Below are 14,274 nucleotides of genomic sequence, written 5' to 3'. Positions count from 1 at the left end.
GACGTTTGAAGCCCCATTAGAATCAATGCTCCCAAGTGTCTCCTGGAGTCGCCCCTGGCCACCAGGGGGCGGTATTACAGCAATGTCTGCCGATCTTACATGATCACGCAGCAAATTCACAATAATCTCCATGCTCTCTTCTTCTTCTTTGTTTATTTGGTGTTGGTGATTGTCTGTGACGCGATTTTTTTCACTACCAACTTTAACCCCTGGTCATGTCTTGTTAAAAAGCACAGAAATACAGTTTTAAAGATGGAAACTAATGTTATATTTGATATAGAAATGAATGATTTGAAGTGTTTCACGGAGGAAAATCCATAAACCAATACAGCTAAAGTCTCAACATAACAGTTAGGATTGAACGCCGCTTCTCTTGTTTTATTTCTATGAGACGCATCACAGGGATATTACGTCACATTTCTGGGTAATTATGCTCAAAGTGAGGAGTATGAAAAACAAACCGGTCTCACAAATGAAAACAAGTTATCAATAGTGACCTAATGTAACTTAAATGAACTCTAGGATCGAGTTGTCATGACTTTTACATATAAAAACACCAGCAGGGGGCGCAAAGCAGATCCAGCTAAAAGAGTGGCGGCTTCACAGTCTGCCCTGAGGCGCTTTAGAAGTGCTGAGCATCTGGGAGCGTCGAGTTCAGTCATACTAAAAAAAAAAAGTAACCCCGGCATAATATAGGACCTTTATCATGAAATAAAATAACCTGCATTCAAAAACAAAAACAATTGACAATATAAAAATACATGGCACTGTATTGTAGTTTCTTTAAATAAATCAACAATTCATATACAAAATATTATATATATCGATGTGTATAAAAATATGCCTTACAACTTTTTGAAAACAGTAACAGCCATTAGCTTTTGACCTGCCTCTTTACAACGCGCAAAAAAAAACCAACAACCACGGAAATGGAACTTATGTACAGACAACGAAACCCAAACAGACTCAGAATGTTTTCCAATAGCTTTTGACATGACGACTGTAAGACACCGACATAAAGATACTGAATACATACAATAATAACTACTAGGTGGAAATACAAAGAGCTGAATGATCTTAGGAGTTTTCTTCTCACTTCTGGAATTTGGATTTTTTCAAAAACATCCAAAAGTGAAAATTAATACAAGAATCACAGGTAACTAAGAACATTTTCTACAATTCAGTATTACCCAAATCTGACCCGAGAGCTCACAGCCTATAGGGCCAGTTAACGCCTCATTTGAAAGCTAAGACCTTCTGCCTTGTTTTTGATGTCAAGATTTGCTTTCGACGCTTTTTGTAGCATTTTTGTTGCTTTTTCGTTGCATATTTGTAATGTTGCTGTTGCTTTTTGTCGGCAAAGACAAGAGGTCGACCGATATGGGTTTTTCTAAGGCTGACGCCGATATGCTTGGCCGATATTTTTGACCGATTTTTCCAAAGGTTTGGTCTATAATCCTGTAAAAAACATGAATACTTGGATTTTATTTTATTATTTTAGGTCAGGGGTGCCCAAAGTGGGACCTACTTTTGTGCCGCATCTGGTTAAAACCAACTCTTTCCCATTCATTCTCAATGGTAAATATGAATGCAGTGCACTTTTTGGCCACCAGTGTCAAATTGGGGGGCGCTGTTTCACTCCTTTCGCAAAGTTAAGGAAACACTGTTGTGGGTTAGCTTTCCCAGTTTTCCAACTTTTGTTGTATAGGTCGTTGACGTCAACAAAGGTACATTTAAACATTTAGTTATAAAAGAATTTATGCTGGTGTTTTAGTCATTTTATGTGTTTGTACATGTAGTTTTTGTCTGAATATTGTGAGATTTATTTCCTTTTGTCTTTTTTGTATTTTTGTAAAATGAAGCATTCAGCAACTTCAATAATGGCTAACCTGTAAAAAGATTTGCTTCTCAATAAAAATATTTGAATCAAAAGAATTTATGCTGAACTGAGACTTTCAAAATGATCAAATGTGGCATTTTCTCTGAGTTAGCAAATGAATGAGGTAAAGTTACTACTTTAGGCTAATGTAAAACTGTGTTGTTTACATTTTGCACTATATCGCTACAATTGTTGATTTTGTTCAACTAAAACTAGGATTTTGCCATTGTCCAAAAAAACACTATTATTATTTGCAGTTATATACAAAAGGTTTGGGCATGATTTAGGTGATTCAATAATAGTTTCTGTCCCAGCTTTGATTAGTTGCCATAGCATTAGCATCCTGTTGCTAGCCGCGGCATTTTGTGCAGCGATCAAGAAAATGCGGAGCCCGACAGGGGACATGGATTAAAAAAGGGGTAATTATCGTTCCTCCGACTTAGTAAATCCGAGATAGTGACCGCGGTGCAGTTGATTGGATATTAGATTTTCGGCGTATCCGGTCAGATTTAGGGACCGTTATCAAATTACTCGACTTCGAATTGTATGAAAATAACAGATCTGCTTTAGATCTGTGGTGATTTAGCAAAGTGGGATTACCCTGAAGGACTCACAGACGGACTATGCTTTATTAAGCCTTATTTATTCAGCCTTTCAATGTATTTTATTCATTCTTGCAAATGGATACAAGTCAAGCCTTTTTTTTTTACAGTGTTTAAGAGACTTGAAGGAAACTATCTGATATCTTTAAGATGTACTTAATGTACTTGACAATCTGAATGTTTTTGAAGAAAACCTCTAATGGAAGCTGCTTAGTGTGAGTGCGTGTGAATGGGTGTGTTTGTTTTGTTTTATGTTTTTTAGCGATAATATGAAGTACAGTAATTTGCTGACGCTCCCTAAATCTGACCGGATAGTCAACCAATGTTTTCTTGCGTTTTTACTACATTTTTGTCCTGTTTTAGCAAAGCCGTGAACCCAGGGGGCTGCAGCACACTCTGGTGGATAGTCTGTGCACTGCAGGCGATATTAATAAATAAGAAATATGCACAGAAAAGGCTATTTTGGGGTAAATCTAGTCCCTAAGCACCCCCTAGACAAAATATCTACCGACGGCTCTGCGTTTGACAACAAAAACGAGGAAAGAGCTTAGTTTTGTAGTTTTGTAGGCTTTCAAATGAGGTGCTACACTGGCCTATAGGCTGTGAGATCTCCGGTTGAGACCCTTTTAGATTTGGGTAAAGATGAACTGGAGCAAATGCGCTGGGTTAATCGAGGTTAAGAGTTTTTAAACAACAGCCTGTTTTAAAAGCGGAGGTTTTATTCCCCGCTGTAGATCTTGGGATTTTCCAATTGCAACCGTTTCAACGTTTTAATTTGAGTGAATCATTCAGCTCTTTTAGCGTTTACTCAAAAAATAAATTAACAGTAAATAAACATATTATTGTCTTTTCTGCCGATATCAGTGTGTCTTTGGAGAGATGAAGAGGAACCTGCGAAACCAGAGCCGCTTCGAGCTACGAGCGACCAGTGTTAACCCTGACGCCTCATCACTGCTTCTGCCAAAGGTTTTCAGGCTTTTATTTGTGATGTTCAGCCATTTTGTGCCATTTTTTCCAAATAATTACAGCGAAAAGATTTACAGTTTAGGGTTAAAAATCTAGGTTCAGATCTTTGTGCGTTTTGGATTTGAGATGATTTCGGAATTGCTGTTTGGAAGGTATGCAAATTTACAATATCAAGTTTATCTCCAATGTCAAGAACTGTGGGGAAAAAGTGGAAAAGAATGTGGCAAAGGTTGGAAGGAAAAAAAGTTATGGGGAAAAAAATTGGGCGAAAAATTGCACACAAAAAAAAGTGAAAAAATTTGATAAGATAAGGGGTAAATAGTGGATAAAATTGTAAAAAATTGGGGGGAAAAGTGAAAAAATAATGGTGTGAAATTGGTTAAAAAATTGGGAAATATAGTGGAAATAATAAGGGGAGAAAAGTGGAAGCAAATTTGAAAAATGGATACAAAATTGTTCAAAAATAAATAGTGGATAAATTGTAAAAAAAAAAAAAAAAAAAAAGGGAGAAATAATAATAGTGGAAATAATTGGAGAAAATGCATTGAAAAATTGATAGAAAATAGTGGATACAATTGTAAAAATTGGGGAAAATGTGGGGGAAAAAGTGTATAAAATTGGGGAAAAAGTGGAAACAAATATGAAAAATGGGAGAAAATTGGTACAAAATTAAAATTGAATAAGTACTGGATAAAATTGTAAAAAATAATGTGGGATAAAAATGGGAGAAATAATTTGTATATACATTTTTTTAAATAGTGGAAACAATTGGAGAAAATACAATAAAAAAATAATTGAAAATACTGGATAAAATTGTAAAAAATGGGGAAAAATGTGGGAAAAAATGTGTAGAAAATTGGGGAAAAAATTAGGGAAAAAGTGGAAACAAATTTGAAAAATGGGAGAAAATTGGTACAAAAAAAAAATACTGGATAAAATTGTAAAAAATAATGTGGGAATTTGTATTTTGTATATATGTATATATATGCTTTTAATAGTGGAAACAATTGGACTAAAAAAATAATTGAAAATAGTGGATAAAATTGTAAAAAAAAAATGTAAAAAAATTGAAAAAAAAAATTGTTAAAAAAATGGGAAAAAATTGGAAAAAAAATGTGTAAAAAATTGGGGAAAAAGTGGAAACAAATTTTGAAAAATGGTTTAAAATGGCACACACAAAAAAATAGGAAAAACAATTGGAAAAATCTTTGGAAAAAATGGAAAAACAATTTGGCTAAAATTTGGAAAGTGTTTTTTTCTCCTCTTTTGATGTTTGCCAGCACATGTTTCCATATTTCTGATGGTTTGCAAAAATATCACTTTATCATCATCTTTTGTTACTTGGCGTAAACAGTGTATCAGTCGACAGAATTAACACCGGAAGAGACTGTGCAAATCGGGGCCCCCCGGACAGGACTCTGCGCAGAGTCGGCCCCACAACGCTAAAAGCAGCTCTGTGTGAAACAGTATTTCAGCCTATACTGAGAACAACCCCCGGGCAGTGACAGCTATCCTAAAGTGGAGTAGGAAAAGCCAGGACAAGAGCCAGGGAAAACTATCCGGAATAATCACGAAAGGCAGTCCGTTAAAATGTGAGCTATAGCAGCATGTCGAACGGGAGGGGGCTACTGCAACTGTGGAACATTCATGGAGGACGTAGTGGTTGTTTGCAGACAGTAGAATGAGGTGACGTCCCTCTCAGACGGAGCAGGAGCCAGTGTTCCAGTGCCCTCTGTGGTGTTTTTACGGGGGGGAAATCTCCAATAGGAAAATCCACTAATGGTGAACCTGATCCGTTTATATTAAATGACAAGGTCCATAAATATCAAACCGCACCACGGAATCTGTCAAGAGACGCCTCCCCCGGCCCCGTCTCGGTTAAACTCTACAGGCGTGTGGAGATGTGGAGATGTCTGGTTGTTGTTGTTGTGGTGGTAGTGGTTTGGGATCCCTGTACCTCCTGTTCGGGCACCTCCACCTCTTCCTCCTCCTCTGTCTCTGGAGCTTCCCCCGGGCGGCGCTCACTCCCCGTCGCACGGAACGGCGCCCTCCTCGGTGGCGCGCGAGGGCAGGGGCGCCCCCAGCTCGTCCACGCACCAGCAGTGGCCGCGCTGCATGCCCTTGGACGAACGACACTGTGGGACGAAGCGGTAGAGTGAGGGTGAAGGAACGGAGAATTATTTAGTTTTAATCTAATCTAATGCATGCCCTTGTAGCCAGTGGTGTGCCATGGGGATTCAGCCTGGACTCACTCACTCAAACTGATTTTACGTGTTTGCCAAAGGATGTATCGACCGAAGTGAACCGAAGCAGCAGTGCCTCCGCCCCCCAAACAAAAACCTCCGGGAACACACTCGTAACAAACACACGACACATGACAGGTGGAGACGGGTCACACGGTTTATGAGATGTTTTGTTGACAAAGCGAGACATCCAGAGATCAACCCAAACGCTGAATCCACAGTAATAGGAAAGAGACCGGACTTACAGTTTGGTGCCTCGTTGTACCTGTTCCTCTCCTGTCCCGGGCCGAGCGCCTGCGTCCCGGGGTCTCAGCTGCTTTCATATCAAAGCTCTTCATGAGGCAGAGGCGCCAAATGTACGTGATTAATAAAGCCACTTAATTTTGCCTCGCTCGGACATTTCACAACAGTGTTTGTTTATCCGGTTTAGTCGAGCTGCACTTCTGATTGGAACACCTCGTCCAATCAGAAGTGTCGGATTTCCCAGGCGAGGAAAACAAAGGGGGCACTGCACTGACACTGCACGTCAAATTTGATTATCTGATTCTGTTTGAAGCAGCAGAAGTGCAACAGTTAGCGGCTCACACAGTCAGAAACAGCATTATGACAGAAGTTTACAAGAGATCGTAAAATGATCAGATCTGATCTGCTCTGATGCAGCTGAAGCCCTGTCCTACAAGGAGCCGTCAGATGTTTTTCCTCCTCATGAGGAAGGCACCGGTAGGCTGAGGCGACTTACATGAAAGCTGCAGTTTAGGAAATAATAGTGAGTTGAAAAATGTTTACTTTGCTACATCTTATTTATGCCGATAAATGTGTATTTCACACAAGATTAATGAGATTTCCGTATCTCATTGAGTGGTCTATGGTGGGGGGAGTGAGGGGAGTGAGGGGGGAGAGCAGGGTTCACCACTGACACCTACTGACAAAACATCCAAAAGGACAAAGCCGAGGCAGCTTTAAAATAAAACATAGTCTATATTAAGTTTGTAAAAATGAAATGAAAGAAGAAGAATCGTAATCGAAATCCTTAAATGAAAGATCAAATTGAATTGGGACTTGAGTGCACTATTACACTCCTATCTAAAACTACAAAAAATTAATGCCACTTCCTCTGAAATTTTCCTGGGGGAGGACCCCAAACCCCCCTTTAGTCTACTGTAGGCCCCCGTCTTCTGACGGGTACAAACATTGGCCAGTGACTGAGCCAACTTGCCTTCCCGTGCACCCGGGGTCCCGGACCACAGGTTGGAAAGCATTAGTTTGAGATGTTGGTCAGTGGTGCTTTTGGAAAAGGCACTTCTTACACTACAGACTGTAGACCAGCCCAGGACGGCACACGTCCTAAGGCCGGTCTCACCGGAGGAGAGCTGCAGTCTCTCCGCTTACAAACCTGAGACGAGCTGGAGACTCGCCTCATCTCCAGGGAACGTCTCGGAGACGTCTCCGTGACCAACTGTGTGGTTGTGCATGTGGTGTTTGTGATGTTTTAGATGCATGAGAGTTGAGGGTTAGGTTTATATAAGTTCTTTGAACTCCTTTTGAGCTCAATTGTCTTGTTTTGTCCTTCTGTAAAATACGTTTGCACGACTACGCTGCTCAAATGAATGAATAAATGAAATGGTCGCTCTTTTCTACCTGCATTAGGCTCAGAGGGCTTTACATCAAGGCCCCCCCTCACCCACCTGTGTGAATGAGAGAGTCTCATTCATACAGGTGGGTGAGGTGCCTTGCCCAAGGACACAGTGACAGTGTGCGTTCAACGTTTGGTTGAATATTGGAGCGGTCGAGAGTCAATCCCTTTCGGGGAGAGTGGGAGTCCTCCCCCAGGAACATCTTAGCCAAACGTAGGCAATTTCCTGCATCTGCTGCATTTTAGCCTCATCAACAAGTCTTTACTAAAATACTGGTACAATAATACACTCCTGTCACAACTAATAAACTATCATTCTTTACTGTTACTGTGTAAAATTGAATGTTTAAAAATGTATAAAAAAATAATGGGGGGGGGGGGTTAAATTAGTTGTGCAGGGTCATTCTAGAGAACCTGTAAACTTGTCCCATTTGTCGTGAGCTGTTATTCATAGTTTCACAATTATAGTTTACATTGAATTATCTTTGCTGACCAACGTCCTTCCACAGCCCTGTGAGTGACGTGTGATCAGAGGTCAGAGGTCACGCCCCTGGCCACACCACAGTGTTCACCTGTGTTCCTGCCGCTCCCGTCCTTTACCTGCTTTTTCCTGTAGAAGCCGCGCGTGTCGCAGTTGGGGATGTAGATGTCTCTGTCGGACTGGAACACGGTGAGCTCCAGACCCCGCAGGACGCTGTTCAGGAGCTTACGGCACGGAGCCTGGCAACGGAAGAGAAACAGCGCCATGAGCTTCAGGCGCACAGGACGGGACGATGTGACAAAAGCAAAACCTGATGATCCTGTAGCTGCAGCCTCTAAACATTAGCACTTCCTCCAAATGCTCCTGCACGTGTTTAAATGGGCTGTAATGTTAAGTATTAGAACAATGGCGTCTGATCGATAAAACCATTGATAGAAGGTTCAATCCCTTATGACTGAACAACATGGCAAAAAAAAATGACACAGATTTAGCTTTCGTCGTCCTGATCGATCGCGATTTTTGCTTCGATTTTATTATTTCATATTAAAAACGAGTGATTCATGAAGGCAAACCTCGGCTCAAACAAAAACAAATACTTTCCTCCAGTTTCCTTTAACACAGTGTTTCCCAGCAGGGGGTTGGAAACATTACAGTATTTCAAAAGAAGCTTTGGTGACAGTTTATAATACCTACACCTTATTTAGCCTCATAAATGATGCATTAACACTTTATTCATCAAAAACAATACATTAATAACTACTGAACTACTACAGTTAATGCCAAACTCATAATGAATAGTTATTTACATACTTCACTTAGTCATTGTTCAGTAGTTATTAAGTGTAAACTAACGACTGGTTCATGATGAATTAAGTGTTAGCTTAAAGGGACTGTAAGGAGTTTAAAAATGTTAAAATTACGTATTTTCCTCCCCCTACATGTTCCAGCCATGTCCTAATGTGTAGAATGAGCTCAGACCTGTTCACCACAACTGCCTCTAAAATCCTGTACGGTCAAAAATGTGTCACTTCGGCCCGAATTGCCGTCATGCACGAGCTTAATATAGAAGGTGCAGTTACACATATGGCCTGGGGTGGCAGTAGTGAGTATAAAGTGGCGAACTTGCTTCCAGCCCCTTTAAGGATGCACTGAGCCGATGCTAGTATCAGATATCGGAGCCAATACTGTAAAAAAAATATGATATTGGATATCGGCTACAAATATCCGATGCTGAACCGATACCTGTTTTGGCCCTCGACGATTTAAAAACACCACTTTCACCGACTACATGTAAGTAAATATGGACATGCTGTGACTCATTTTAAGTGAGCAAAAGGCTAGCAACAGCATGCTAAAGCTCGAAGCAGCATGCTAAAGCTCGAAGCAGCATGCTAAAGCTCGAAGCAGCATGCTAAAGCTCGAAGCAGCATGCTAAAGCTCGAAGCAGCATGCTAAAGCTAGAAACAGCATGCTAAAGCTCGAAACAGCATGCTAAAGCTCGAAACAGCATGCTAAAGCTCGAAACAGCATGCTAAAGCTAGAGACAGCATGCTAAAGCTAACGTCAACTAATCAAAGCTGGGACAGAACTCATGATTGGATCAACTAATACAATAAAGGAGCGACTGCTGGAGCCCAAGTGTTTGCAATTTTGTTTATGACACATTTGTAACACACACGTTATGCTAAAGCTCGAAACAGCATGCTAAAGCTAGTAGCAGCATGCTAAAGCTCGAAGCAGCATGCTAAAGCTCGAAGCAGCATGCTAAAGCTAGAAGCAGCATGCTAAAGCTCGAAGCAGCATGCTAAAGCTCGAAGCAGCATGCTAAAGCTCGAAGCAGCATGCTAAAGCTCGAAGCAGCATGCTAAAGCTCGAAGCAGCATGCTAAAGCTAGAAACAGCATGCTAAAGCTCGAAACAGCATGCTAAAGCTCGAAACAGCATGCTAAAGCTCGAAACAGCATGCTAAAGCTAGAGACAGCATGCTAAAGCTAACGTCAACTAATCAAAGCTGGGACAGAACTCATGATTGGATCAACTAATACAATAAAGGAGCGACTGCTGGAGCCCAAGTGTTTGCAATTTTGTTTATGACACATTTGTAACACACACGTTATGCTAAAGCTCGAAACAGCATGCTAAAGCTAGTAGCAGCATGCTAAAGCTCGAAGCAGCATGCTAAAGCTCGAAGCAGCATGCTAAAGCTAGAAGCAGCATGCTAAAGCTCGAAGCAGCATGCTAAAGCTCGAAGCAGCATGCTAAAGCTCGAAGCAGTATGCTAAAGCTAACGTCAACTAATCAAAGCTGGGACAGAACTCATGATTGGATCAACTAGTAAAATAAAGTAGCCACTGCTGGAGCCCAAGTGTTTGTATTTTAGTTTATGACACATTTGTAACGCACAAGTTAGAATGATCAGTCACTGGAGTTTGTTCTCCCCGTGTCTGCGTAGGTTTCCTCCGGTTACTCCGGTTTCCCCGACCACTAAAAACATGAGCAATAGGATTCACAGATGTTTCTGATAGGGCTGCAACTAACGATTATTTTGTAATCAATTAATCTAACGACTATTTTTACGATTAATCGATTAATCACTTGGCTGTGAATTGTGTAGGAAGATGTTTTTTTTTCATTCTTTTATCACATAGCGCTAAAGTGGCACAGCTTGAGGACACATTGATGGAGTAAACTTAAAGTGAGTGTTTGTTGGAGGCTAATTCTGCTTCTGATTGGATGAGACACAGACAGATATTCAAGAAATTTACAGTGTACAAAACACTATAGACCCTAACTATGAAAACAAAGTAGGTTTTCATCAAAAATACTACATTTTCATGTAATTTTTGCTCTATTTGAGTCTGTGTGAACCAGAAAACGATCAATCGATCACTAAAAAAGTTGTCGACTATTTCAATAATCGATTAGTCGTGGATTAATCGATTAGTTGTTTCAGCCCTAGTTTCTGACCACCAGCCTGGCTCCACATGTGGGCCCTGCCGCTGCCCACTGCTCCTTCTCAAAAAATTAGCATATTGTGATAAAGTTCATTCTTTTCCATAATGTAATGATAAAAATTAAACGTTCATATATTTTAGATTCATTGCACACCAACTGAAATATTTCTGGGCTTTTATTGTTTTTTAAAACGGATGATCTTGGCATACAGCTCATGAAAACCCCAAATTTCTCTCAACTTTCTCTTCACAATATCCCACAGATTCTCTGATTCTCAGATTCTCGGCAGTCTTACCCATGATTGCGGTTTTGAGTAATGAACCAGGCTGGGAGTTTTTAAAAGCCTTAAGAATCTTTTGCAGGTGTTTCCAGTTAATGAGTTGATTCAGATGATTAGGTTAATAGCTTGTTTTGAGAACTTTTTCATGATATGCTCTTTTCTTTTTAGATAGAAATTTGGGGTTTTCATGAGCTGTTTGCCAAAATCATCAGTTTTAAAACAATAAAAGACCTGAAATATGTCAGTTGGTGTGCAATGAATCTAAAATACATTAACGTTTTTCCAATTTTTATCATTACATTATGGCAAAGAATGAACTTTATCACAATATGCTTATTTTTTGAGAGGGACCTGTATGTCACTTCCTGTCAGTAGCTTAAAAAAATCAAATAAAAACACTTTTCTGCCCAACATTCCTTCATTAAAACTGCTGCTTCACTGAAATACAATGATATTTATTTAAATCACATTTTCAAACGCACTAAAACGTGTCACGTGCACTTTAGAAAGGGCTGTAAACCTGTCGATTATGAAGAAGAGATTACGATTTGGATTGAATTTGGATTAATTTTCAGCCCTAGCCTCAAATAATCAAAAAGTACAAAGTTTATTCGGGCCATTTGAGTTTAAAAATCTAAATAGAAAATGTAATCACAATAAAAATGTAAAATTGGACATTCTTCTGTATTTTGAATGACTAAACCGCTACATAAAGGTGATAAACTGTGATAATGCGTCACACAAACCCTGATCTAACGCGCCACAACTGGACTGTCCCCACATCCATTGCACATATCAGTTTCGCACATTGTTCAACATTATATAACCGTAATGTTACACAATCTTGTGGTTTTCAGGTCATTGGAGAGTGTGAAGTGACGGTGCGTTTTTTTCAGTCCCTTTCCCGATCGTGGGGATTTCTTCACCACGATCTGCCGTGTCATCCCCGTCCGCGGCGTCTGTAACCTGCTCTGGATTCGAAGATCGAAAAAAAAAAAATCCTGTCGCCGCAGCGCAAAAAACTTTCCACATCCACATCATGCTCAATTAGTTCTGCCGCATAGCACCAGCGGCACATGCAGCGCGAGAGGCTGGAGACGACGTGCCATCGCAGGGGGGAAAAAGCGCCGTCGACTCGAACCGCGAAGGTTTCATTTGTTTCTGTTCGGTTTTATTCTACGCAGATGCAACAGCCCATATCTAGGTCAATGAAGACAAAAAAAAAACTTACTTTGTCCATTTCTCCACCGTGTGAGGGGTGAGGACCTGAGGTGACGACAGCAGCATGAAAAAAAAGAAAAGAAAAATGTTTTACTAATTACAGCCAAAACATTTATTTACGCACATTATTACACGTAAGATGTGATGACGCTCGTTTTGGCAAGACTTCAATTCAAATACGGTGTTTGAAAAATGACAGAAGAGCTTTCCGATGGTCATTTTGTGGGTCACTTTCATCGGGGTTTGAAGTGGAACATGGCAGTGTCGGAGTCTGAACAGCAGAGATCACTGCAACACAGAGCTGCGCTGACTCCATTCTCCGTGGACACAGCCTTTTCAGACGCCGCTGACTTTCACTGAGCAGCGCAGCTCAGATTTTCTCCTGCGCTCTTCTGTCCTCGTGCACTGACCTACAGGACACGGCGGAGGATCCTCTCTGGTGCTGCCGAGCTGACCATGACAGAGAAATCCGCATACGTGCTTTATGTGGTGGACGGGAGGCTGTGATAGATGTGAGCCTCATCTGTTTGAATGACACAGTGATGTGTAGTTACTGCAGCCGGCTCCGAGCATCAGTCCTCTGCAGAGTGTGGGGGTGTGCAGCACGTACACGCTCATATGCAGAGTGTAATGGAGTATTGCAGTACATAGTATAGGGGTAGTATTTGTAGTACTCACCTGCTGGGTGGGGCCTCTCGGTGGGCACAGTCCGACTGCTCTTGGCGCAGAAGCCTCGTCCCTGGAGCAGTGCCTGCAGAGGGCTGTGCTCGCGGGGAGGGGGCACACAGCGGAGCCCTCGGGCACAGCTCAGAGTGTATACTCCACAGGGCTCTCCCAGGGCCAGCGCGGTGGTGCTGCCCGCAGAGAGGTGCTCACGGCTGGGCCGCCCGGAGCCCAGAGGGTCCCTGCACGAAGGGCACATCTTGAACGGGCCCAAACGGCTGGCTCCGGTCCACGGTGCGCAGTAAGCCACGAGCAGCAGCACAGCAGCAGCAGTGATGTGAGAGAGAGGCATGGTCTCTGGTCCTTCTGTCAGGGAAAGGCTGATGCTATTTCAGGAGGATTACTCCTCTGCACAGTCCTCTGTGGAGCAGCCGGTTTAGTACCCTGCAGTGCCACAGCAGACAAATGATGGAGAGAGCCACAGCACAGAGCCAGCTTTTAAAGATGTGAAAGGCGGTGATAGGAGGAGAGAGAGAGGAAGGGAGGGAGCTCAGTTATGACAGTTCAGGGGATGGGACTCAGGGAAGAAGGAGGTGCAGGGAGTGAGCAATGGCACATAGGAATATATAGGTCCTTCAGAGAATGTCTCCTGCTGTTTAATGTTGCACACATTCAGATTCAATGCCCCCTCTCTGGGCATTATGAGCTGTCTGCAATCTTTTCAGAACAATTTGCCATGGAAACAGCACAGGTCACCACAGGTCTGATTCAATCATGTGCCAAAGACACACTTAAAAAAAAACCTTTATGCACTAAACCCTCTTCAGGACTGAAACTGCAGAGGCTGAATCAGTGCTCGCTCTGCAGGGAAACAACAGGCTGCCTGATCTAAATATACAGCGAAACAATGCCCTCCTTGAACGCTGTAATTAACGGCTCGTATAGGGCACAATCAAAAGCACATGATCATTTCAATGCCCTACAGACATACAGCAAGAAACAAAACAAATCAGCCTTTTGACACACTCTTAATCACACCACGCTCAATATTTCATGCATTTTGCACTAGACTATACTTTACTGTGAACAGCACTGGTTAATTCTGGCTAAAACGTGGCACAGAGATGGAAACCTGACATGAAAGAAGAGCTGTCGTGTCGTTTGATTGGCATCGGTGCAGATTTTGTGGTGTTTTTGGATAAACACAGTAGGATAACAGATCATATTTCTGATAATAAACATGTCAAACATTAGGGTGACCACCTCAAAGAGCAGTGATAGCGGGACAGGTCATGCCATGTGTGGTGGGACATGGAGGGAGAGACTTGGAGATTAAAACTTGATTAAGACCA

General features: G+C 41.6%; 1 protein-coding gene across 1 annotated transcript; it reads right to left on the bottom strand.

Annotated features, from left to right (window-relative positions):
- Positions 1-4,759: 4,759 nt before the first annotated feature.
- On the bottom strand, positions 4,760-13,413 carry igfbp6b (insulin-like growth factor binding protein 6b). The gene is made up of 4 exons (XM_079580890.1): positions 12,938-13,413; positions 12,270-12,304; positions 7,924-8,043; positions 4,760-5,582 (listed from the first exon to the last, which is right to left on the bottom strand). Exons 1-4 carry the CDS (start codon positions 13,272-13,274, stop codon positions 5,469-5,471), a joined length of 606 nt encoding a protein of 201 aa, XP_079437016.1. The 5' UTR covers positions 13,275-13,413; the 3' UTR covers positions 4,760-5,468.
- Between the last annotated feature and the right edge of the window lie 861 nt (positions 13,414-14,274).

This window comes from Gobius niger, assembly GCF_951799975.1.
Source record: "Gobius niger genome assembly, chromosome: 22".
Taxonomy (NCBI): domain Eukaryota; kingdom Metazoa; phylum Chordata; class Actinopteri; order Gobiiformes; family Gobiidae; genus Gobius; species Gobius niger.
This window is presented reverse-complemented; position numbering and strand designations above follow the sequence as displayed.